Below are 25,384 nucleotides of genomic sequence, written 5' to 3' on the forward strand. Positions count from 1 at the left end.
CAGTGCATGCACTTGTTCCACACTGAGGGTGCCGCAGCTCCGGCACCCATTATCCAAGTTTTTGACCCTCTCACTTATACAGCTCCACGTATGCGTGGGGTATGTCTAAAGGTACAGAATCACAGAGTGGGTAAGGTTGGAAGGGACCACAGTGGGTCATCTGGTCCAATGTCCCTGTTCAAGCAGGTCATCCCAGAGCACACGGCACAGGATTGTGTCCAGGTGGTTCTTGAACATCTCCAGTGAGGGAGACTGCAGCCTCTCTGGGCAATCTGTTCCAGTGCATGGTGACCCATACAGTAAAGTTCTTCCTCATGTTCAGGAACTTCCTGTCCATCAGTTTCTGCCTGCTGTCTCTTGTCCTATTTCTTGGCACAGCCGAGAAGAGCCTGGATCCATCCTCTTGGCACCCTCCCTTCAGATACTTACACACATTGACGAGCTCCCCTCTCAGTCGTCTCTTTTCAAGGCTGAATAGGTCCAGTTCCCTCGCCCTTTCCCAAGAAGAGATATGTTCCAGTTCCTTAATCATGTTTGTTGCCCTCCGCCGGACCCCTCCAGGAGCTCCATGTCTCTCTTGCACTGAGGAGCCCAGAGCTGGACACAGCATTCCAGATGTGGCCTCTCTAGGGCTGAGGAGAGGGGGGTAGGATCACCTCCCTCCCTGATACAGGCACAAACAGGAGCAGCAGCCACGGGGGCAGAGCCCGGGCAGACGACGGGGACAGAGCCGCGGCCGCCACTCCCCGCCGGGGGCGGTGCCGCTCGGCATTGGGCGGGAACTTCCGGCTCGGGCCGGCCCCGCCCCCCGCCGCCGTCCCGGGTCCGCGCTGAGCCAATGAGGGCGCGGAGCCGCAGCCGGGCAGGTAACGGGGCGCCCAATCAGAGCGGCGTTGCGGGAACAGGTGGGCACGGCGAGGTCCCGCCCCCCGCCCAGCTGGCGGCCGCGCCAATCAGGGCAGGGAGGGAAGCAGGGAAGGAGGGAGGGAAGGAAGGAGGGGCTGCTTGCGGCTCTCGGCGGAGCTGCGCTCCCTGCCCGCCCCTCGACGGCCGCCCCCGGCTGTCCGTCCGACCGTCCCTCCGGCGGCCGCGCCGGGAGGGCAGCGGGCGGCCCCGCGCCGAGGGAGGGAGGGAGCGGGCGGGCGGGCGCGGAGGCAGGAGCAGCCATGGCACTCGTGGCCCCGGAGACTCGGAAGTTCACGCGGGCGCTGAGCAAGCCCGGCACGGCGGCCGAGCTGCGGCAGAGCGTCTCAGAGGTGGTGCGCGGCTCCGTCCTGCTGGTGAGTGCGGCGGCTGCCCGGGCGAGGTTCCGGCCGGGGCCTCTTGGGGCTGCGGCGGTGTTCCCGGAGGGGGAGACGGGCCCTTCGACCCCTCCCGGGATGTCACGGCGGCGGTGCGGGCTTTGATCCCTCCCGGGCTTTGCGGCTCCTTGGCCGCCCCAGCGGGGCGAGATGCGGGAGCAGCCGCAGGCGGAGCGGGCACGCTCCCGGCCGCCGAGGGAGCGCGCCCGCCGTGGGATGCGGCGCCCGGCGGGCACGGCCGGGCGCTCCTTCCCCATCCCTGCAAACTTCACCTGTGGAGCGAACGGGCGCAGCTGGCGCCCGGCCTGACATGACCGAAGCGCTTTCGTGTGTGCCGAAATAGCGGCGCAAAAGAGATTTTTCATCTCGTTGCTTTCTACTGTCTTTACAACTAATACGCAGGTTTTTTGTTGTGTCGTGTAGAATGGAAGATGAATGCTGGCAAGTGTAGCAGGAATGTTTTAGTGTGTTGTTTATCCCTGCTGTCTGTACCGTGCTAGCTCATGGTAGTTGCCTTTTTCAGTGCACAATTCAGCGCGTTCATCTAATTTGAACTGCTGAAAATAAATTTGTGTTAACGTGGTTAGTCCATGGAAAAGAAGACTGAGAGGGGATCTCATCAATGCATATAAATATGTCAAAGGCAGGTGTCAAGAGGATGCTGCCACATTCTTTTCAGTGGTGCCCAGCAACAGAACGAGGAGCAATGGCCATAAACTAAAACAGAAGTTCACTTCAAGATGAGAAAGAACTACTTTTCATTGAGGGTGGCAGAGCACTGGAACAGGCTGCCCAGGGGGTCGTGGATTCTCCCTCTCTGGAAACATTCCAAACCCACCTGGACGCGTTGCTGTGTAACCTGTTTTAAGTGACCCTGCTTTGGCAGGGAGGTTGGACTGGATGATCTCCAGAGGTCCCTTCCAGCACTTAACAGTTCTGTGATTCTGTTAGATGCTGAACTGAGGCATCTGGGACAGAGAGAGAGAGATGTTTTTTTGCCTGTCTGTATGCAGGTGGTGACATCTTAAACAGCCTCAGCAAGACTTTTCAGAGCTTCTCTCCTAAGCCTCTTATTCATGGTATGCATTTGTTTTTCTTGTGGTTTTGTTATCTCCAAGGGGAATGCTTCAGTAAGCACTTAACCCTGTGTTAGTAAATTGGTTTTGGTGCTGGGGTTCCTGATCCTGGAAGCTGATCTGTCATTTGTGTTTTGCTCTTGATAATGGTAAATATGGTCTTGTCTAACTTTTTTAAACTGCCCTTCGGGACACTGTCTTGTTATAACTATGTGTTGTGAGAGTAACAAATGCTGCAACTGTGATTGAAAGACGAATACCTCTCTTTAATAAAACAAAGGCTTTAAAATTAAATTACTCTTTACTTAAATATGGGTGATGTAATTTATAAAAGACCTAATATGCATAGTTGGGGGTCCACCTGGATACTGACAGCTTTCCACAAGGCACTAGCACATGCACATGTAGTGAACATTCGGAATGTATTACCAATTCCCCAGGGATCAAGTATTTCTTGGTAAGAGTGGAAGAAGAATATATGTATATATATATTTTAAAATATTTTTTGCACTGAGGTAGCATGAAAGAGATAGGTATTTTCATGACACAAATGTTTCTTTTGCAGTAATTGGTAACCTTGCCATTCCCTTGTCTACCTTGAGAAGCTTTTTCCTTAGTTCACTTACCACTAGTGTCATTGGGATGAGTTGGAAAATGATACTTTAGTTAATTCAAATACATAATAGGGTGATAGGCACTGATATCCCAGGTATTTATGCCACAACAGCATATTCTGTAGAATTTTATGACAAATAAAGAAGTGAAGTTATGAAGTGGTGTACTGGCTTAATCTTATTCTGGATAAGGTCTTCGTCAGTATTTTATAAAGCAAAATTAGTGACTTACCATTCATTGTGACTTAACATTCATGTCAGGTTTGTGATTCTTTTCTGTTAGCTTGATGCATGAAGCAAAATCCCCATTTGTCTCATGTACAGTCTAGTGCTGAAGTTCACCTTTCAGTTTCAGACATGTTTTGACCCTGCTGATATGTCTCTCTTACAATCATAAATACTGTTCATTTTATCACTGAACTTCAATGTTCCTGAACACAAACTGCTTAAATAATTAAATAAAAGGCTAGTACTTGCAGATTTACATTTACATTCTACATTTTCTTCCTCCTGTTAATGTACTGTAACTCTTTTTGTTGAACATTGTGATATTTGGAATGAAACTGTACTTTTTTAAAGGAGGAGTTTAGGTGGGATAGTATTGTTCTTTGCTATAAAAGTCTTTTAAAAAGTCTTTGCTTCTGTAAGTTTGACTGGTTGACCTGTTTCTTAGCTGTTGGAATTTCTGGGCTTTGTTATCTGAAAAATCTCTTGGGCTGACCTGGTGAAAATAGGAGTCTTAGCAGCATTATAATAGTGGAGTATTCTATTCAGATGTGTGGCTTTAAAGTAAAGACCCACTTTCTTTCCAAAGCTGCCTCTCAAAGCTCTTCTATGGAGCATCTCCCTAGGATTTTTTGAACTGGCTTGTCAACAAAATGTCTTGCTTGAGACATAGTGCAGCATTGGTAACTAGTGTGCTCTTTCTGTGATCACTTGCTCGTGAGGAAGTGCTGAGGTTTTCCAGTACTGAAACACTACTGAAGCTGTTTTCCATTAACTAGGCTTGCAGTGTAGAATCTGGAGGTGGGAAATAATTCAAACTACTAGTTCATGATGCGTGATCTGTCCAGATCTGTACAACCAAATATCACTTCTGACTGAACATCTCTGCAGCAGAATGTGCTGAGCAGTGATGCAAATCATCCAGTCATTACTTGCAGTAGCAGATAAGAGTGAACTGTGAATAGCTCTGAGGTTGAGTAGATTCTCTAACTTGTTGTTACAGCTACTTTTACATCCATTTTTACAGCCAACAATGTATGGCTAGACTTAGAAAAGAAAAAAAAGTTTTTTCCCATCTTTAAAAGAGGTTTATTAGCTCATATTACTAAAATATGCTTGGTTTTTTTCTGTTTTATAAATGTTCTTAAGTTGCTATTGATGAAAGAGGACTGAAAACAGCATATCAGTAGGATAGCATGGTATATCTTAAATTCTCAGATGACTCTTCATTGGGACTAAAGACTTTCAGTGAACTGACACACTAAATAACTTGACTGTATAGAAAAAAACCCATGAAACAGCTGTAGTTTGCCAGACTAGTTTTCATCACAGAATGAAGCTAACTTTCTTGTCAGCCTTTGACATCTCATACATTCTTTCTGTCTGCTGAACAGACAAGTCCAGTTCAGTTGGCTAAACTGAAAACTTATTTGACAATCAGCTTTCCATTAGGGTGTGAGGCACATAATATTTTTCTCGATTATTTGGTTCAGTTTTTTCTATTTTCTGCTTGACATCCTTGCTGAATATCCTCTTGTGCGTTGTTGATGTTGTTTTGACTTCAAACTTGACACGTGACTTAATTGGATGCCTCTGGCCACCCAAATACATTTATATCTGAGGAAGAAGACTATGGGGATGACACGTCTATCTCTTAAACCAGCAATCTTACCAAGAGCAGTTTTCAGTTCCTCTTTAGTGTTATGTATAATTGGAAATGATCTTTTTAAGTGGTGATGAGAGTTACTCCAGTCATGTTGCATACAAATCAGTAGGACTTCAGGAGGTGTATGTGGTGTCTTGTTCAATGGTATGTTAATGATAATTTATCTCAGTGACAAAATTACCCTGTATTAAGCTGATATTAAACGATAATAAGCAATTAAGATAATGTTTAGCATATGAAATTTAATCTGCTTTTGCCTAGCTGTCAGTCAAATGCCCTTATTGAATATGCAGATAATGAAAATGTTTAAATATGCCAAATAATGCAACAAAAGTTGTTTCCCCCATGTCAAAATTAACATTCTGTAGAAGAAACTCGAGATATGGGAAAACAGGATGAAATATGAGTTATTCCCAGATTGCTCTGTGCAGCTCTTCTTTTTTTGATTTGGATGTGTAAAATAGATTTGATAACTCGAAGGCTAGAACTGGTATCTTAAGACAACCTTGGGCTTTATAAGTTCAGATACCTGGTAGAGCTCTTGAGTTCTAAAACTCTTGCAGAAATGCAGAAATTCAGCTTTTCAGATAGAGGGGAAATCAGTGTATCTCAAAGACAATGCTTGGATTTCCTAATGAGTTGGGGACCCTGGAAACTACAGACCTGTCAGTCTCACTTCAGTGCCTGGTAAAGTTACGGAAAAGATTATTCTGCGTAGTATTGAAAAACACCTGTAAGACAAGGCAGTCATTGGTCACAGCCAGGACAGCTTCATGAGGGGGAAGTCCTGCTTATCCAAGGTAACCCACCTAGTTGATCAAGGGAAGCCACTTGAGGTAATCTTTTTGTATTTCAGTAAAGCTTTCGATAATGTCTGTCACAGGATCCTTCTGGACAAAATGTCCAGCACGCAGCTGGATAAATACATCATGTGGTGGATGAGCAGTTGGCTCACAGGTGGAGCACAGAGGGTGAATGGGAGAACATCAGACTGGTGACCTGTCACTAGTGGGGTTCCATAGGGCTACATCGTGGGCCCTCTGCTCTTCAACATCTTCATAAATGACTTGGATGCAGGACTGGAAGGGATACTAAGCAAATTTGCAGATGACACAAAACTGGGAGGAACTGTTGACTCCCTTGAAGGCAGGGACACCCTGCAGAGAGACCTCAGCAAATTAGGGGACTGGACAGTCACCAACCATATGAAGTTCAGCAAGGGGAAGTGCAGGATTCTGCACCTGGGGTGGGGCAACCCTATGTGTTCATGCAGACTGGGGAATGAGGTGCTAGAAAGCAGTGCCTTGGGAATGAACCTGAGGTCCTGACTGATGTCAAGTTGAATATGAGTCAGCAGTGCCCTGACAGCCACAAGGGCCAACCGTGTCCTGGGGGGCATCAGGCAAAGCATCGCCAGCCAGTCGAGGGAGAGGATTGTCCCACTGTGCTCTGCACTGACGCGGCCTCACCTTGAATATTGTGTGCAGTTTTGGTCACCAAAATATAAAAAAGATATTAAGGTGTTCGAGAACGTCCAAAGGAGGGCAATGAAGATGGTCAAGGGCCTTGAGGGGAGGCCGTATGAGGAGTGACTGAGCAGAATGAAGGCCGGGAGCTGAACTCGATGATTCTTGTGGATCCCGTACAACTCAACATAATCTGTGATTCTGTGATCTCAAACTCACTGATGTTCTTTCTCTATTAAAATAACTTAGGTCAGCTTTGTCTTTCCAATCCTGATCTCTGCTTCCTGTGAATCTCAACTCCATAAAAAAAGATGGTGAGGTGCACTCTATGCTGTATTATTACAGTATTTTTAAGATGGTGTGTTTCCAAAAACACAGTTACTGGGATAATTATGTATTATTTATTCTGATTTGGTTTTTTCCTTTCTGATTCATATATTGTTTAATATGCCCTGTGCACAGAGGACTTATGTCCTCTGCAAAGTGGCTTTTCAGTATATGATGAACGGGGTATTTGGAACCTCATTAACTGCCAGATTTCAGTTGTAGTGTGTGTGTAGAGAGGATAGTTGACGACTTCCTTTAGGAAAGTAGGAATTCAAAAGTCATATGTACTGGTGAAGGGATGGGGGAAGGCTGGGATCTTCTAGAGCTGTAAAAAAACTGGAAATATGGATGAAGCTTGAGCTTTTTGTAAATGGAACGTGAAATTGTATATGAAAGGAATCTGGGAGAAGCGAATTGTTATGAATGGATGAGTGAAAGCAGGGAGATGAGAACTGACACTCAAGATTTTAAGGGAAAAATTGTTGCTGGCGATGAACATCATCCTAACACATTCAGTCTTGGAACACGATACAAATGGTAATGCTCACCCTGAACTGTTGAACTTTACTTGGGGGAAAAAACCTCAGTACTCAACTCTGAAGAAGTTATTTTAGTTTATGGTATCTACTGCTTACCTTTCCTAAGGGAAATAAAAATTGTCAGCGAATAAGATCTTTTGGATAAAGTTGCTAATTTTATTTTTGCATAGTGGTCAAAGAACTTATTAATGCAGTGATTTAAAAAAATTATATATATTAAAATGTGTGTAAAATTTCTTTCCTTTGCTAGTGGGTTTTTTTGATTTTGAGGTTGAATGATTGCAAGTACTTCATTTGGATACTGAAGGCAAAACTCCTTTATTTGTAAGACAAAGTAAAGACAAGTTTGTTTTCCCTTTCCCCCCCCCCTTAGGTTGTCTGTGTCCATAAAAGCATTAATTATGCAAGGCAGAAAAGACATAAAATTGCACAAGTAGTCCATGTATTACACAATGCTTTTCTCATTGAAGTATTTTTGAAATAATTTTTATCTAAAGATGAGAATATACTCCAATAATTCTGGTCATGTAACTTATTTTAGACCTTAATTTAGAAGATACGTAGTTTTGTGAAAGGAGGCTTACATTCTGTCTTAGTCCAGAGGTACTGATGTATCTAGTGTCTAAAATTTAATAATCTATGAGATAGTGGTAGGTACTGCATCCTAAGAAAGCTATTGAATTTTATTTTTTAATTTTATTTTACTTTAAGAATCTTCAAAGTTCTTTTTGTGAGAATGAAAATGAGCATATATTATCTCAAAATAGAGATTTCCTCTAGCATTAAACCCCCAATAAATTAACAGACATGTTAACCTGTTTAACATTATAGACTAGATGTCTTGTGTTAAGCAAGGGTCAAAATTTCATTGGTACAATGAACTTTGCTGTGGAAAAAAGTTTGCTAGATGTCTAAAGGTCTTCAACAAGCTGAGCAGGAGCTCTGAAGGGGGTTTTATGTTGTGGACCACAAACATTTGCTGAAGTTGTCTTATACTTGCACTCTCATTGTGACTGGTTGACAGAAGTATCAGCTTTGCTGCAGAAACATTAAGAAAATTAAAAAATCTTAATCTGACTGCAAGGATTCTTTGTTAGCGTAAGGATGGATTACTATGTCTGTTAGAACAGTTTGTCATCTCCTCATCTGTGCTTAATAAATCAGACATGAGAGGAGGAATGGGGAATCCAGATACTGTCTTCTGCAGGCTCCTGCTGCCTCCAGAGATTCCTGACAGCTCAAGTAAGGGGAAAAATAAGAAAGAAGAAATCAAAAGCCTTTGTTGAAAAGTCTGGATCTGGCACCTCAGGCTGGTGAAACATCCTTCCATTCTGTGAGTAGGCCTCTGTTTAAGGCAGTGGTGAATATCCAGAATAATAATAAAAAAAAACGCAGCCAGAAAGACCTCTCCAAATGATGTGATGCCAAGGAATGCTGTGGTTCTCTCAGACAGTGACAGGTTGGCTGAGACTGGAAGACACCTCTGGAGGTTGTTTGGTCAAACCCTCTGCCTCAAGCAGTGTCTCCTAGAGCCAGTTGCCAAGGCTGTGCCCAGGCAGCTTTTGAATATCTCCAAAGATAGAGACTCCACAACCTCCCTGGGCAGCCTATGCCAGTGCTCAGTCATCCTCACAGTGAAAAAGTGTTTCCTGATGTTCAGAGGGAACCTTCTGTGTTTCAGTTTGTGCCCATTGCTTCTCATCCTGTCACTGGGCACCACTGAGCAGAGCCTGGCTCTGACCTCTTTGCACCCTCCCTTCAGGTGTTGATGCAGATTGATGGGATCCTCCTGAACCTTCTCTAGACTGAACACTCCCAGCTCTCTGTTTTTCCTCATGAGAGAGATGCTCCAGTTCCTTCATCATCTTTGTGGCCCATTGCTGTGCTCTCTTCAGTACATCCATGGCTCATGCTGATAGCAGACTGATTCAGACTGGAGTACTTATTGATGTCAGTGTTAATGGAGGCTTTTTCTGGAATTCTAGCTTTAAGCTTCTGGGTCCAGGCCACGTTTTGGGTTGGGGCCCTCTCTGAACAAAAAGGCCCAATCCTATTAGAGAACCAGGTAGATTTTTATTTTTTTTTTCAGCTCACTAGCTGAAAGAAAGGATGCCAGGTAGTTTTAGAAGGAAATTTGTTATTTAACTGCTGCAACTCTGTCAAAAAAAGAACGTGAAAGTTCTGGATCATTTTTCAATCTGGAGACTGTGAGGAGGAAGAAATAATTTAGTTGAGGCTGAATGTTGCTGGAAAAATCAGATTCACAGGATTTCTGTGGAAAGGTAAATGCAAAGTAGACCTTGTTGCATACAACATTCTCAGTATTGATAGTTCTGGAAGAAATGGCAACTTTATAATTCTCAGCAAATAAAGGAAATGTGTTTTAGACTGTTTTTTTCTCTTAACTGTATTTGTTCTTGAAAAGTTCTTCTAGTAGCAATTCTAGGAAAGAATACTAGAAATTAAGAAATGTAGGACACCAAATCAACAAAACTGGTCACCTTTAAAAATGATATCTCACTCTTCTAAACTTGTTTGAAATTTTTGGGGAAAAATGAACAGTGTTACAGTCCCTACAAGCTGAAATCAAATAGTCCCTTTTGAAATTTCTTCTACTGAGAAACATAGTTGTTCATGCAATGGGAATATGAAGTGACCTCACATAACATTAATTAAGGTACCTACATGTGCTTTAAAACACAGCTCTTCCCCAAACCTAAAGAAAACAAGAGAAACAAGCTCAAACCACCCAAAAAAAAAAAAAAAAGGTAAAGGTAGATGTATCAATTTAGTCAATAAACCTGAGAAGGAGTAATACTGATCCTAGCTGCTAGAGTACAGAGAAGCCTGTAATATAGATCCATTAGTGTAAATAAATAATCCTTGGCTGCTGCTTTGTGTACTTCTGGGTGCTTTTTGATACTCAGGTGTGGCTATTGACTTCAAAAGAAATGGCATGTTGACAGATAGTGATCTAGGTTTGGAAATTTGAGGCATATACTAAACTGTTTTTGGTACTTCCAGATACTCTGTAGGTGGGAAGGAGTTACTTGGTAAATTCAGAGATAAGACGGGGGCTTATATTTTTACTACTATAAAATTATTCCACCAACAAAGAGTGACACGTTTTAATCAGAATAGATAATGCTTGCATAATTTTAAGCAGAGAAGGCATTTAAAGATCTGGTTACATCAGGGCAGGGATGCAATATGTTTCACTTGTTATAACACACAAATTTTAATGTAGTTGATTTCAGGACCCTGGAATTTAACATGTCTGAGTTCATAGACATAAAATTTGCTTTCAGCTTGCAAATCCAAAGCCTCCACTGCCTTTGGATGCTTGTGTTTTGACATGAATGTATATGATCTTGCTACCTTATTAGTTACCCGAGGCGCAGCTGCCCTTCATAGGCTGAAAGGAGTACTGAAACGTACATGAACAAAAAAAGCAGGAGCTCCACAGAAAGAGCTGCGTGTTTTCCACGAGAGTGGCAAGGGCTAGTAAGATAGCTCTCGGTCTCATTTTAGCAGGTTTGTGAAGAAATCAAAAGTCAAATGGAAATGCTGGGTAACACGGTGGATATCAACGTCAGGAAAGAGGCTTTAGTTTTAAGGTGATTGAAAGGTTGTTATCCATTTTTCAGTTTGCCCACATTGCCAGTGCTATTTCATGCTCTTTGTTCTTTAATGTTGCATAATGGTGTTTATATCCCTTGGTTTCAGAAGTAGTACTGTTCTTCACCAGGGTGCTGATACTGACAAAGGATCTGTTTGCACTTCACTTGATGCCTTTCTAGGCTTGTTTGTAGGCATGGTGGTAAGACACTACAGTCAGGCAATAGAATAATACAGAACTGAAACTTTGTGAAAATAAGATTGAAAATCACCTCATCTAGCCCATTCCTCATTTGCCCCACTACAGCGATGTTGTCAAGCGTTGTTTCAGATGTCTTTCTGTCAGACATATTTGCACACATCTGCACTGGCACTCATGACTGGGCTTCGTGAACGAAGATTTGGGGAGGGCTCTACCCACATTTGCTACAAGCGCACTGGTGGCTAATAAGGCCAATGTGAGGTAGCCAATCTGGTTGCAAAAGGCACAGCAGAGAGACTCCTTAGGTGGTATCAGCAAGAAACAATTCTTTCCGCCGTTGTCTTTTCTCCTCAAGAGCGATCCTGCGTGTGTTCTCAAAAGAAGCAGCAGCATTATAGATGGTGTGTCTCCAGGCCTCCCAACTTGAGGCCAGAGTAGACCAGTTATGAAGATCAATATGGCCAAGGCTGAGATGTTGTTTCAGGGAGTCCTTGTATCTTCTCTTCAGGGCTCCTCTCTTGCAGCAGCCGGTGGCAAGTTCACCATAAAGCAAGATCTTAGGGAGGTGGTGTTCCTTCATCCTTGAGACGTGTCCTGCTCAGCGCAGCTGTGTTCTCAGTGGCCTCAATACTCGTAAGTGCTGCCTGTTCTAGAACAGATGTATTGGTCACATAATTTGACCAGTGGATGTTTAGGATTGTACGGAGACAGTGTTGATGGAAGTGTTCTAAGAGTTGCAGATGGTGGCAGTAGATGACCCATGATTTGGATCCATATAAAAGAGTAGACAGCACTATGGCTCTGTAAACACTGATCTTTGTATTTTTCTACAGGTGTTTATTTCGCCAGACTCTTCTATGGAGTTTTCCGAAAACACTATATGCCTTTGCTAACCTGTTGTCTATCTCCCTGTCAATCTTACCATCCAAAGAGATGTGGCTGCCTAGGTAATTAAACTGCTGGACTGATTTGAGCTCTGATTCGCCAGTGGTGATATGGGGGTGATGGAAGACTGCAATACTTGTGCAATGTCATGTTGTCTGATTTAGTAGGTGGTTTACCTGAAAATCATAGCAGTATGTTTGTCTTTAAGGAATGTTCAAGAAGGCTATAATCTTACTGTTTGCTAGTCCAAGAGGGATTTTAAATCTGTGTTGGACCTCAAACGTCAGTGAGTTTAAAAAGAGCATTCAGGTTAATGAATAGATGACACACATCATAATTATTTGAAGGATGCTATTCTAGTTTCCTTCAGAAATTGTCTTGGGATTTTTGCTTGCCAGGTTTGCTATCACCTCAGAATTATTTCCCTGTCATTGTATGTGGCTCAATAATGATGTATATTAATTTCTTCCCAGACAGAGCATATAACATTATCAAGTGAGTTTTTCCTCACATGAAATATGAGGCTTCTAATAGGAAAAAAACTCCAAATAATCCTGTATACAGTCTTACTGCTAAGGTTCAAAGGACAGTACTTTCAGCATTGTATTTGGGCAGCAAATGGTCTGCTGGAGGGGAAATTGGAACTTGTTCCTCGCCAAGTTTGGAACAAAGGGAAGGAGAAACCTGAGTGTGAATAACCTCCTTGAGGATTTAAGAGTATAAAAGGATGTCTGAGCCCTGAAGTTTCTGCTGCTCTTATCTGAACACAGTAAACTTGCTCTAAAACTGGATTTTAACTTTTTCTTTTCCTAATCTACTCTGTTGTCGACCATTATTTATTCTATCGTGGTTTCACCAGTGTTCCTGAAAATAATATCCTATAATTAGTGACATTTTTGGTAGCTCTCTAATATTAATAATAATAATTATTCTGTGTTGTGGTTATCTTATCACTTCAACTTCAGAAAGCTGAAAGTTATGTGACCACTAGATGGAGTTCAGTGAGCATATTTGAATATCAGAAATCCTACATTACAGTTGCAGTGTAAAACAGTTAAAAGGAGTAGGTGTTTTGTGTCATAGCAATAAACGTTCATTTGTTCAGTTTAGATTGACTTGGACAAATTCCTCAAGTTCTTTGGGTTCTTCTTGGTATGCCTATCCTCAAGATATACTTAAGTTTGAACTTAGATGCATGCTTTACTGACAGATCCCAGTGCTCATCTGTGGATGAAAGTGTTGTTAGTCATGTAGGAATGGACTTGTGAGAAGGCTGACCTTTCTGCAACTCTCAACTATGTGAGCTAAAACTATTAGCTAAGATATTTAGCATTTTGCAACTTGCAGGGTTTTAAATTTGTGTGCATCTCTCCATCAGCAAATAGAATGTTTTAGGTTGCATCATTTATGCCTCCTCCTCTCCTCTCTAAATGTATAGAAAGCATAATAGAAACAAACAATCCCTTGTTTGTCAATTAAAAGAAACTTGTGGTATTAGCCAGCTTCTACAGCTTGCTTGTCTAGATAGGACAGAACTACACCTTGCTCTAATTTTCATAAGCATTATTTTTTACTTTTGATATGATCCTTGTCATTAGAGGTATCTTATATGAATGATATACTGCCGCTGGTCTTAAGCCTGGTGGTATACTCAGTATTTCTAATGTCACAGTAGTTTTTTGTTTCTGTTGGATGCAAATCTCTTCTTAGGGCCTTGCTAAGTGTACAGATCGTCAGTCAAAATTATGTGGAAATTTAACCATGCTGTTCTCAAGACTGCCTCCTGGAGTAATCAAACTGGCTTTCTTTTGAAGGATGGAGTTCTCTTGGAACTTTTCTCTTTCTCTGTCTCAGTGGTTAGTGTGTGATTACCCAGTGTACTGCCACAGATTCATGGAAATGTCCAGGCTGAAAGGCAAATCTCTGGAAGTCACCATGTGCAATTCCCTGCTCAAAACAGATCTGGTTAGAGGAGCTTGCTCAGAGACTGTGACAATCTGGTTTTAATATCCACAAAATGGAAATAACTCTAAAGAGTGGTGTTGGTTTTCATCTTTGGACTGAGGAGGCTTTAGGCCCACATCTCTACTGTTCTGAGCTGATATACAGGCCGTTGCCAGATGGAAGGTAGTGCTCCACTGACAAATATTCATCATGTTTTGTGAAAAGCTGAATTTAGTCAGGATGTGTTAAGATCTCTGAGGAACCAGATGTTCACTCCTGTCAAGATGGCATCAGTTTGGGCATTTTAAATGTCATCGAGAACTTTGTAGGTAAAAATGTAAGTACCTACTTCTAACGTTTCAAGAGACTAAGGATATTTTTATGGCTCTTATGGTAGGACCTAGGGGCTTGAATCCTGCCTGAAGTATGTTCTCTTGCAGATATGGGCCTTTATCTTAATGAAGTGTTTTCCTTTAGCGGTGGCTTTTCTGAAGACAGAATGTCCATGTTGTCTTGTAGTAACACGTTCAGTTAGAAGGTCTCTCAAATTTGATCTCTATTCTCTCAAATTTCAGTTTTTGTCTAGGTGCCTCTAAGTTCTCATTTTGATAGTGACGATTCTATAGGATGAGCTGAAGATTTTAACTCAACCCAGGTCGATTCCCTAGCCTTCATAAATGTTAAACAGTGTCAAATGGAAACTTGTAAACATTGTTTTGAACTGTCTGATTGCTATCACACATTTGCTTTGTACCTCTGTGATTATGCTTCTTGGAATTTGTTTGGTTGTCAAAGGGTTGCTTGACAGGTTGATTTGAAATCCTTCAGTTCCCAAGTGCAAAGTGATTATTAGTCATCTGCTGTAATCAGAGGAGTGGTTAGACCCTTAAAACAATTGTGGGTTTTTTGAAGGGAACTTGAGCTTCTTCTTAATTACTTGTCCAAGAGTATGTCTCAAAAATATATGATTTTGAACAACTTGGGACTAACACAACTAATTCATTTTTTTATCTTTGGGAATCTCATAATGCAGTCAGTAGAGATTCAATATAGTATATAGCAAGGAGGAGCTTGTTGCTGCTCATATAAACGGGCTGATTGGCTTAGTATATATTGCAAATATTACATCCCTAACTCAAATAGCTCTTTCTAAGTCCACATGCCTTCTGGTGCAGACCCTTTTTCATAAACCAAGGGAAGACGGGCATTAGCGTTGTCTCCTCTTTACAGCCTTACTTTCCTCCCCTCCACTTTGCCTTATGGAAAAAGACCTTTTCATAACCCAGGCTCAGCCAAAGGCAGTTTGCAATTACCTCACTGCTCATATGTACAGTCTGGGCTTGTTCATATGTTGATTTGTTCTGTTTTGTTTTTTTTTTTACTATTGGATTAAGACTTTTACCTACCTTGGACTGTCTTTTAGCTCTCTTCAGTTGGTAAAGTGCTGTCAGAGCTTTGTAAGAATTTTTCCAGCCTCCTGTATGTCCTGGTTCCAGCCAGGGCAGAGTTAAATTTTTGCAATAGCCAGGAGGGGTCATGACTAGAACCCAGAATTTATTCTATACCACCTCAGGTCATATGGGGGAAGGGGTCTCTTGTGTTCAGTGTAGCATGGCAGCGGTTCATGTATTACTGGGCTCTGCATGGTGAGTATGGTGTGAATTGTTTGCCTCCTTCTTGTACCCTCTGTTTGTATCTCTGCTGTTACTGTTTGTTTTCTTACCTTATTACTGTTTCCAGTAAATTGTTATTATCTTAATTCATGATCTTTACCTTTGGTGCCTCCAATTCTCCCCTCCATCCCACCGCAGGGGGAGAGGGGGGAGTGCATTAACAGGACGTGGTTTGGAGTGTTTCAGTGGGAACACTAAATTGGGGGATACCATTCCTAAACCATGACACCATTTCACTTTGAGATATGATACTGAAATGGATAATATTGCATTGTGTCACGTTTCTGCCTGGACAGGCAGTGCTTGTGCATTGTCATTGCTCACTATGATTCCAGGAATCTCCTTAATGAAGCGGGCAACTCCCACTTTGCACCGAATTAACGTCTTAATAAAAAGTCTGCTTGTTGGCAGACTTCTTTACATTGCACACTATTGAAATTTCTCCTTCTCCTTGTGGTTTCTTCCCACCCCTCATTTCCCCATAATTATTTCCCTTTCAAGCTCTATTTGGAATGCATTTTATGTCATTGTTGTTACCGTTATGTTGGTCCAAGTCCGTTTCAGTGGCGTTTTCTAAAACGCTGTAAAAACATGATGCTGGATTTATTCAAGATATAGTTGGAATTAAATTTTCTCTTAACTGGTTTTCAACTAGAACACCTCCCAGGGTAACTTCCAGTCTGATTTAGTCTATTATTCTTTCACATGTTTGTCTTTCCAAATTAAATCTTTTTGTCTTCCTGTTTCCCCTCAACCTACCTAGTACTTTACAAGTGAAGTAATTTTCTAGACATTTAGAAGAACTGTTTTGTGCATAATTTGTTACCTGACCTATTTTTCGCATATTCTCTTAAGGCATAAGCTACTTTCTTGTTTTGCTAGAAACATCTGCTATTATGAAGTCTTTGAAATTGAATGGAAAACTCTCTAAATAGTGCTTCCTTTTAATGATCTTTTAACTTTTGATATCATGTTTGTAAGCTGAACTTAGTCAGATCTCTATAATCCTACTTTTCAGATGGGAAAGAAGTGGACTTCTGCACTAGAAACAGTTAACTTGAATATATTTTTGGGGAATGCCTTCCGTGGTAATTCCCATGACTGTTTTCCCTCACATGTTTGCAAGGATATCTTTATCCAACTTTAGTGAATGGAGCAGAGCATTTCCCTCACTGACCTACTTCTTGTTTTCAAAGAGAGTGGGATAGGTGGAGAGACAGAAGCAGGTACAGAGACATTGCTGTGCAAGGGTTCATGGTGAGGTATGAAGTATCTCTGTCCTTCATAGTAGAATTTGGGCCAAATTCTTCACCATGACTTTCTTTGTTCTCCCTTCTCAAAATCTGTTCATTATTAACAGAATTGCCTTAAAACATTTGGAATTTCTTATAATATGAGAAGTGGCCTAACTTCTGCCTTTGTGAATATGGGACTGACAAGAACTACTTGAATAACTGTCAAATGTTGTTGGTTTGGCTTTTTTTTTTTTTTTTAAATAACATGTGGACGCATTGATTATGTTGCATTTAGGTTAAAAATGTCATGAGAAGCATATTGAGATGTATTAACTAGGCAGAAGTTAGGGAAAAATGCTAGTAAGTCTGAAATATTTATTCTGAATATATCATTGTAGCATGCAAATATTTCCTTGAGATAAGTTAATTTGCACTGGGGCAAATCTGTAGCTGACATTGTGAATCTGTTTATTCCCTCCCTCAGTGCTTCACTTAAGTGCTTTTTATGTACCTTGTTTTAACCCCAGTGAAATAATTCTGAGTTTGTAAGATCGCTCTTTCATCCAGTTTTACAATTTAGTAGGTAAATAAGCAAATACGTCTCAGTACTTTCAGTTGAGCAGAAATATAAAACTCACCAGCAATCTCTGCTGTGGTAATTGGTACCATTATGGTGTGGATTGGGACAGTTATTTTTTGCAAATTCCTTGCCTTTAAAAATAGTTAAAAAAATTTAACATTTCTTCTCAGTTAAAAATATTTATGTACTTGTACAAGTGCAGTATATGGAGTAGAGTCCTGTATGGGAGTCACTATAAAATCAAGAAATGTATGTATTTTAAATTTCATTCTATATTTTTGTTTTAGAGGTGGATGTTGGTCTGAATTAGATAGTCAGCTGTGTTCTTTTTTTTTTCTGGTTTTTTATGACTATTTATTATATGCAATCAAGGAGTAATAAAGTCGGTTTCTAGCAGGTGGGAATCAACTGATCACTTTGTATGTGCGGAAGAAAGGAAAAAGTAAAGACAGCCTTCAGCTCCCTTGTGGTTTGCCTAAATGGATAATAGCATGCTCTGACATATAGATTTGATTGAAGTAAGTGTACATAATGTGCTGTTTTCTTTCCATAGCAGCAATGATTTAAGAATTTCCACTTCATATTTTGAGTTTTTTATTTTGAAGCTTTTTTTTTCAAACATGAAAAAACACATATAGGTCAAGTAAAGAAGTGTTTGCCAGTACGAAATCTGTGCTAAGCATTCTGGGAGACTGCTTTCTTGCAGCAGATGAGGATTCTTTGTGGCTGGCAGCAGAAACTGCAGCAGTATCTTTGCAGTTTCCTTTCATCTTTGATTATGTTTTAAGGATCTCTGAGTATAGAAGCTCTTTGTGTGACCCTTTGGAATATCTTTTCACCTCTGTGGTGGAGTACAGCACATGCTGAAAGCCTCCTGTCTTCTACAGCTGAGGTATTCTTTGCTTTTCATCAGCCCTCTGATTTTTGTCTTCTGCGGCTGGATTTTTGGCAATATTGGGCTTAAGCAAATAGGATTACATTTCAGTAGCTGATGGTTTCTAGTCAAGGAACATACTAAATGTCGGACATGATGAGGATTGTACAAAGAAATATTTCTGCAAAGCACAGGAAAATTACTCGAGTCGAGCAAAGGAAGAAGACATTCTGCAAATGTAATCAGAGCTTCTAGAAATGCAAAATTCAACAGCTTTGGAATGGGTTGCACTACAAGTGTGGTTCTGTTTAAAGGCATTCGTACAGTTTTTGAGAGAAACTGTGGTTATATTTGCAAACAGCAAGGGGAAAACAATGCCCTTGAATACACAGCATTCAGCTTGCCAGATGAAGATTCAGGAATACTGATTCACTCATCCCTGGTAAATACAAACTCGTTTCATTAATAATTTTGTCTGCTGATTGAAAGCTAAACAAAAAACAGGATAGCATGTTTATTTAACATCTGCTATGCACAGACATGGATGTATCTTGTCCTGATATTGTAGGGTATTAGTGCATGTATGTGGCATGTTATATATATATGCATGCAGCTGTAATGTCAAAGCTTAGGATTCATATTCATTATATCATTTAGAATTGTATTGATAGTTCTGAAGAATTTCCACTCTGTAACTGTTATAGAAGATTGTCTGCTGTTAGATCTTTCTAAACATGCCCTTGGAATGTATTTGGTATTTTGACTGAAGAACAACTGATAATTATGTTGTTTGGAAAAAACTGAGGAAGGCATTGTTGAAACAGTAACCCAGGATTTAAGGTTTATTTTTTTCGTATGGATTTGAGTATATTTTTTTTTCTCTGAAACTGTTTAACTCTTCTATGTCTGCTTAACTTACTGAAGGGGATACAGGAGCATTCTAGAAGAAAAAAAATTGGTTAAAGGCAGCAATAACGGTTTTCTGAACCTGCTTTGCTCTCAAGGGCTTTTTAGGTGTTGCCTGATGCAAAGAAAACAGGCTTTAAAAGTGAGACTGTCGCCTTTGTACCCCCCAGGTTAATAACACGTTTGTGCGTCAGTGTATTAAATTTAGGCTTGAGGGGGTGGAATTGCAACAGCTAATGTGCACTGCTTGCTTCACAACTGGGCTAGTTAGGGATTTAAATATTTATTTTAAATAATTTGAGTTTACTTGTTAATTGCTTGGTCACTGTCTAGGTAGTTGGGATAAGAGGGGTGTGGTACACTAAAATTGCTGGACAGATTTTGACAAGCTTGTACTATCTTGCCAGCATACCCATGCTGTGTAATTGCAGCTATGGAAAGTCTTTAGAAATTTCACAAAGCTTTGTTGCCTTTATGCTGTTTAGGTCCTTTTCTTGGTGAACTGAAATATAAGTAAAAAAAAAGGTATGTGGTTGGATGTGTGTATCTATCTATATGGGTGTTTGTGTGTAGATACATGCACACACACATGTATGTATATTTATATACATGGATACATACACAGGCTTCCAGGAAAGAATAATCTGAATTGTCTTCAAATGCTTAAAATAATTTAGAGTATGTATATTACTCTTCATGGTAATATTGCATTTGCTTAATGTGGTTGAATATTAAAATAAAATGGCTTCCTCTGAGTATTTAGAAGCCCTTTTATACTGTTAGCCATTCTTAAGTTGGTCTCATACAGAAGATTGTTAGAAAACTGTTAAGTTCTGGGTAATGAATACTTTAAATGACTTTTGTAATCCATTGAATTTAAGACCTTACACCTTTAGTAACCTTGAATTCTACATATAGTTAGATGAGTGAATGAAGAGATAGTTTGGTGGTTTTTAATGTAATATGAATTATTCTGGCTTGGAGGTTGCAATGAACTTTTTTTGTATTTTTTTTTTTTTTGTATTGTTCTTGATTTCACATGGTACTGTTCCAGCAATATTTTTTTTTTAATTTATCCCTGCAGAATTGGTGCAAATTGCCAAGATTAAGTACAAAATAATGCTTAGTCTGCCATTTACAACTGAAGTTCCACATCTGTCACTTAGGGGTTTTTTTTCAACTCCAAAATGTCTAGATGATTTTAAATAATGATACTATTTTTTAAATTTACCTGTATGGCTTTGTCAGCTTGGTTTAACTGGAAGTAGTGGATCAAGTTAAGTTTCTTCCTGGCATGTGTACTTGAAGTTCAGTATGGAAGACTGTGCAGAATAGAGGGGTCAGAATGATTTCCTGTTCATTTTACTGGAGCAGTGTAGTCCTTAAGAACAAAAGTCAAAATTTTACAAGAAAAAAACAGGATTTTGTTAACAGGTCACAGCTCTTGACAGTCAGAGCTGACACTGGCTATCACTTTCTTAGATGTTGTCTGAGGCTGGGGAGCAGTTGCTACTTGACTTACCCTGAGGAGTGGAAAGTGGGATTCTCTGAAGAATGGGAAGAGGAGGAACAATACTGCAGTCCTGGCAACAGTGACAAGTGATTTTATGAAACTCATCTAAGACTTCAATCTCAAATTGCATAATTTATGTACTCTTTGCTATAAAAGCTTATTTGTCCAGCTCTTTCCCTTCTGAAGGGGTGACTTTCAGGAGGATTAATTAAGTTTCTCCTCACTGAGAAGCTGTACAGGGAGGTGAAGGCTACAGGAATCCTCTCCCCTGAAGAGAAGCTGTATGGACAAGACCAAAAGAGAGCAGCACTGTCACTTGACTGTGCTGTCTTTAATTTCAGTGTGTGTTGCAACAGATGCAAGTGTGGGAGTATGGCTTCACCTCTTTGTTTGTGCTTTAACACATATCTGAACTGCAATTTCCTGGCCTTGCTCTCTGGCCTATTTAGCCACTTTGGATCAAGTACCTTCTGATATAAAGCTGTTGTCAAAACACCAGTGAATTACTGGGAGTCCTTTACTTTAACAACACATGGATTCTCTTGCAAAATCAGTGTTGAAAAACTGTGAACAGGAAGTTCTCAGGAAGTAGTTCCCCTTGAAGGAAAAAATCATCGGTTCTGAGAAGAAATAAGGAGGCAGAAGCAGTAGATTTAGTGTACAGTTTTCTTATTTACCCTGTAACCCCAGAGGTCGGGAGGCTGTATGTTAAGTCTAGTTAAATCTAATTACAGTTCTATCTTAAGCAGGCCTGCTCTTTTGATTGCTTGAAGGAAAGATACAATAAAACCTGTGTGAGAATGTCTTCTCAGAAATACAGTTTGTTTCTGTCCATCCCATGTCATTCAAACTTGCAATGAAAATGCTGTATTTTAGCTTTAGGAAAGTTTCTAACCTGTCACTTTATATTGCTAAAACACAGGATCTCTTGGGGTCTTTAGGTCCACATGGATAAAGATCATTGTTATTTTAATAGAAGATTATAGATTTAGTTTGAGATGCTATTAAAAGTTGCATCAAAATTAATGAAAATGTATTTTTCCAAATGTCCAACTTGGGCATATTAATTTTTGGCAAATGTTCAGAAAACATTTTAATTTACCTAATTTTGTAGTAAGTTGAAGAAAACAGTTTCAGAATACTAGCTTGTGTGCTTATCTGCATTGCGTAACTTGTTTTTATTTCTGTATATTTTTTTTTAATCCATTTTCAGCATATTACATGTTATATCTGCTGTGTTGCAATATCTTAGAGTTAGGGTTTTTCATGGCCTTTATTTTTATATTCAAATTTGACTTTTTTTTTTTTTTTGGTAATCATTGTATGACCAATGACCATCTTCGAGTAAAATGGTAATGTGTGAGTTAGTGCATAAACAACTGTTTTGGGTGGTAGACAAAGATGGAAAATGGGCAAGGGAGAATGATGTGGTGGCAATAAAACTAGCAACATTTGAAAAGTTTGAGGTTTGCTAACAAACCCCTTGAAGTATTCCGTAAAGGAAGAGGCTAGATGAGTGTGCTGGGAGCACAGATGGAAGAGCTAGAAAATTCTGAAGTGAGACAAAGTGGGCTGAAGGACATTATTTTTTTTTATATATTTATCTGAAAATTGCAGAAAGCAACTTGTTTTTTCTGTGCTTGAAATGTTTTCCACTCAGTTTGTTTCTAATGGCCTATTCAATGCTACCAGTTCTCTTATTAAGCTTTAGAACCTTGTAATTTGCTAAACCTACTTAAGGTAGTATGGTAGCTGTAGCATGTGCAAGATGGAGCCTAATATTTTTAAGTAGTCCTTTAATTTAACAAGTCTGATGTGGAAAATATCTGTGACTTAAATTGTGCTCACACAGTTTCTGAGAAGAAATGCAGGGCATTTTGAAACAGTGTGTATCCAGCTTTTAATAAGAGAGATGTAGGTATCTGCTGGAAACAGGACCGCTAACCTTATCTTTCAGGAACTGCAGTTTCTTAGTTTGTATCACCTGTTGACTTGACAGCATTGTCATCATTAGGTGTTACTTCTGTGACTGCTTTTCCTATGCTGCTCATGAGTCATTTGGTTTATTAATAAACTGTGACATCTTAAAGATATACCAAAGTCTGGACATGTGGGAAGATTGACTAATGACAGCAGTGAGCTATGTCATTCTGGAAATAAGTCCACAGAACACATTCATGTTGCAAATATTTTGATTTCAAATGAATATTAAATTATATATGGATATTTTTCAAAAAAGACTTGATTTAACATGTGATGTGTTTAAAATAAGCCTTAAAACTTTCATTTACTAAAAGCCTTATATTAAGGTCTGTTCTTGCTGTCTGAATTTGCAAATAAATATCAACCTGTTTATATGCAGTAGAAAAGTCTAGTAGAAATAAAGCAGAAATATATAAAGGAGGGATATCTAAGAAAGTAATTCTGCTGAGTAACTGGAAGTTGTTTTATCTTTATATGCTTAAACAGCTCATGCAGCAATTCTGTAATGGTGCGCAGACAATTTGATGGCTTGGTCTGTTATTTCACTCTCATAACTTGCTTCAACTTTTAGCTGCATTACAAGTGGCTTTCATTCAGCAGCAACTGGAGCATTAGACCACATTAGGCCCTTAAGGAAGAAACAGATATGTGTGAGTACAGCATCTAACTAGCATGGTTTTTTCCATGGATCGCTTGAATTAGAGCACTTCTTTTATCTCCTTTCATCTTACTGCTCTGGCTGAGTAAAAACCTGGTGTCTGATGTGCTGACTTGTAGTTTTGGCTAAATCTCTTGATGGTTTATGTGGACTTCTTTTATTTTGACCTTTCATCATATTTCTTTGGGAAGAATGCTCTGCCCTCTCAGCAAGACAAATTGCCACATGTATTCACCAAATGCATAGTTCCTACAAATAAGCTGCTTTGAAAGATGCATGAGAGAACAATCAGGCACTCAGTGTACTGGCATGCAAAAGATAAGATTAAGCATTGTGTCTTCAGGAAAAAGGTCTTTAAGACTGAGGATAAAATTTTGAGGATAGTTGGTCAAGCCTAAGTGCCTAAACTATTGTTCATCCATGACAATAGTTGGACTACCACAGAAAGATATCCAACCCAAAAGTATGGCATTAGGTTACATCCAGGTAGAAAACATGTTCCCTTTCTGTGTAGCAGCAGGGAATCTTGGGGGAGCAGAATATCTTGTGTTGAAAGCAACCAAAATGTCTGGAGTTAAAAAAACCCTCCAGAACAGCACAACTCCATCAACCAAAAAAAACCCTACCAAAACAAACCACAAAACCCCAACCCCACAAAAACTCCCAAAAACTCTGTAAAGCTTTATACAGTCTTGGGGGTTGGGAAGATGTCACCTGTGGTGGAGAAGCTGCCTGGGTGGGGATTTTAAGGCTAGATTTAATGAGCACACAGAAAGGAGTTAACTTTTCTACTCCTCTTTCCCGATTAATACATCCATTTAGAACAGCCTGAATTGCTCATTTGAGTCATTTGTAGATGCAGGTATCCTATTCTGTCATGAAATGAAATGCAACTGAAGTAAATTGTAGAATCATGTAATGGTTTGGGTTGGAAGAGACCTTAAAAGATCATCAAATTCCAACCCTGCTGGCCCCGGGCAGGGAGCCTTCCACTAGACTGGGTTGCTTAAAGCCCCAGCCAGCCTGGTCTTGAACACTTTCAGTGATGGAGCATCCACAATCTATCTCTCTGGGCAACTTGTTCCAGTGCCTCACCACCTTCTTGACTAAAGAATTTTTTCCTAATATCTCATCTAAACCTACCCTCCTTCAGTTTAAAACACATTCCCCCTTGTCCTGTCACTACATACCCTTGTAAAAAGTCCCTATCCAGCTCTCCTGTAGGTCCCCTTTAGGAACTGGAAGATGCTATAAGGTCTCTCCATAGCCTTCTCTTCTCCAGCTGAACAACCCCAACTCTCTCAGCCTGTCTTCATAGGAGAGGTGCTCCAGCCCTCTGATCCCTTTGTAACCCTCCTCTGGACCCATTCCTACAGGTCCATGTCTGTTTTGTGCTGAAGACCCAAAGCTGGGAGCCAACTGCTAACCCTTGCAATGTTCTTGATTATTAAAACTCTACAGTGTGAAGTCCAAGACAGTTTTGTATTTCTGTTTAGATTCTGTTTAGAGATAAACGAAGATGCACTCTTATTTCAGCCTGAGGATAAAACTGAATTAACAATCTTCTCTAGGAGCATACTGCTCCTGGAAAAAGTCATGTAAAATTGATGCTACACTGTCAGAAGACTCCTCCCTCAGGCTTGCTTGGCACAGAACTGCTTTCATTTGAGAAAACTTGAGACTTGGAGATTTAGTTCACTTTTTGTCTTTGGTTTGGCGTCTCTTCTGTTCAGTTAGTTTCTGATAGTTGTAAGGTCCTGTCCAGTTAAGAAAAAAGCCATCTTTCTGGCTCACAGAAAGTCTGCTTGTGTATGTCTTCTCTATAAGGAGATATGTCAGAACCATAGTTAAATCAGAAGAGCAGTTTTAAAGTCTCCTATACTGACCAAATTCTACTGTGTGGTTTCTGGGAGTTTTGTTTGTTTTGTGTTTGTTTGTTTGTTTTTTCCCCTGGGACTATAAGGAAGTCCGGTTTTCCCTGAAAACAAATAGATATATACTAAGATGGTATGAAGTGAATTGGTCACCGTTGAATCAAGCAACTGCACCTCAAGTTGATACTTCATAGATAACAGTATACAAATGTGTGACATGGACAA

The 25,384-nt window shown here is 40.2% G+C and overlaps 1 protein-coding gene across 10 annotated transcripts in view; it reads left to right on the top strand.

Annotated features, from left to right (window-relative positions):
• The first annotated feature begins 1,134 nt into the window (after positions 1-1,134).
• Positions 1,135-25,384, top strand: part of DOCK9 (dedicator of cytokinesis 9) — a 112,934-nt gene continuing 88,684 nt past the window's right edge. For 4 of the 10 annotated variants that reach the window (XM_027644815.1, XM_027644859.1, XM_027644892.1 and 1 more), the window contains exon 1: positions 18,071-18,667. In XM_027644815.1, the coding sequence (XP_027500616.1) occupies positions 18,506-18,667 (162 nt within the window). In that variant the 5' untranslated portion in view covers positions 18,071-18,505. Of the gene's footprint in view, positions 1,281-17,848; positions 17,870-18,069; positions 18,668-25,384 lie in introns of those variants that run through there. The other 6 variants (XM_027644848.1, XM_027644905.1, XM_027644881.1 and 3 more) reach the window with 4 other exon arrangements.

This window comes from Corapipo altera, unplaced genomic scaffold (genome assembly GCF_003945725.1).
Source record: "Corapipo altera isolate COAL_440 unplaced genomic scaffold, ASM394572v1 0, whole genome shotgun sequence".
Lineage (NCBI taxonomy): Eukaryota > Metazoa > Chordata > Aves > Passeriformes > Pipridae > Corapipo > Corapipo altera.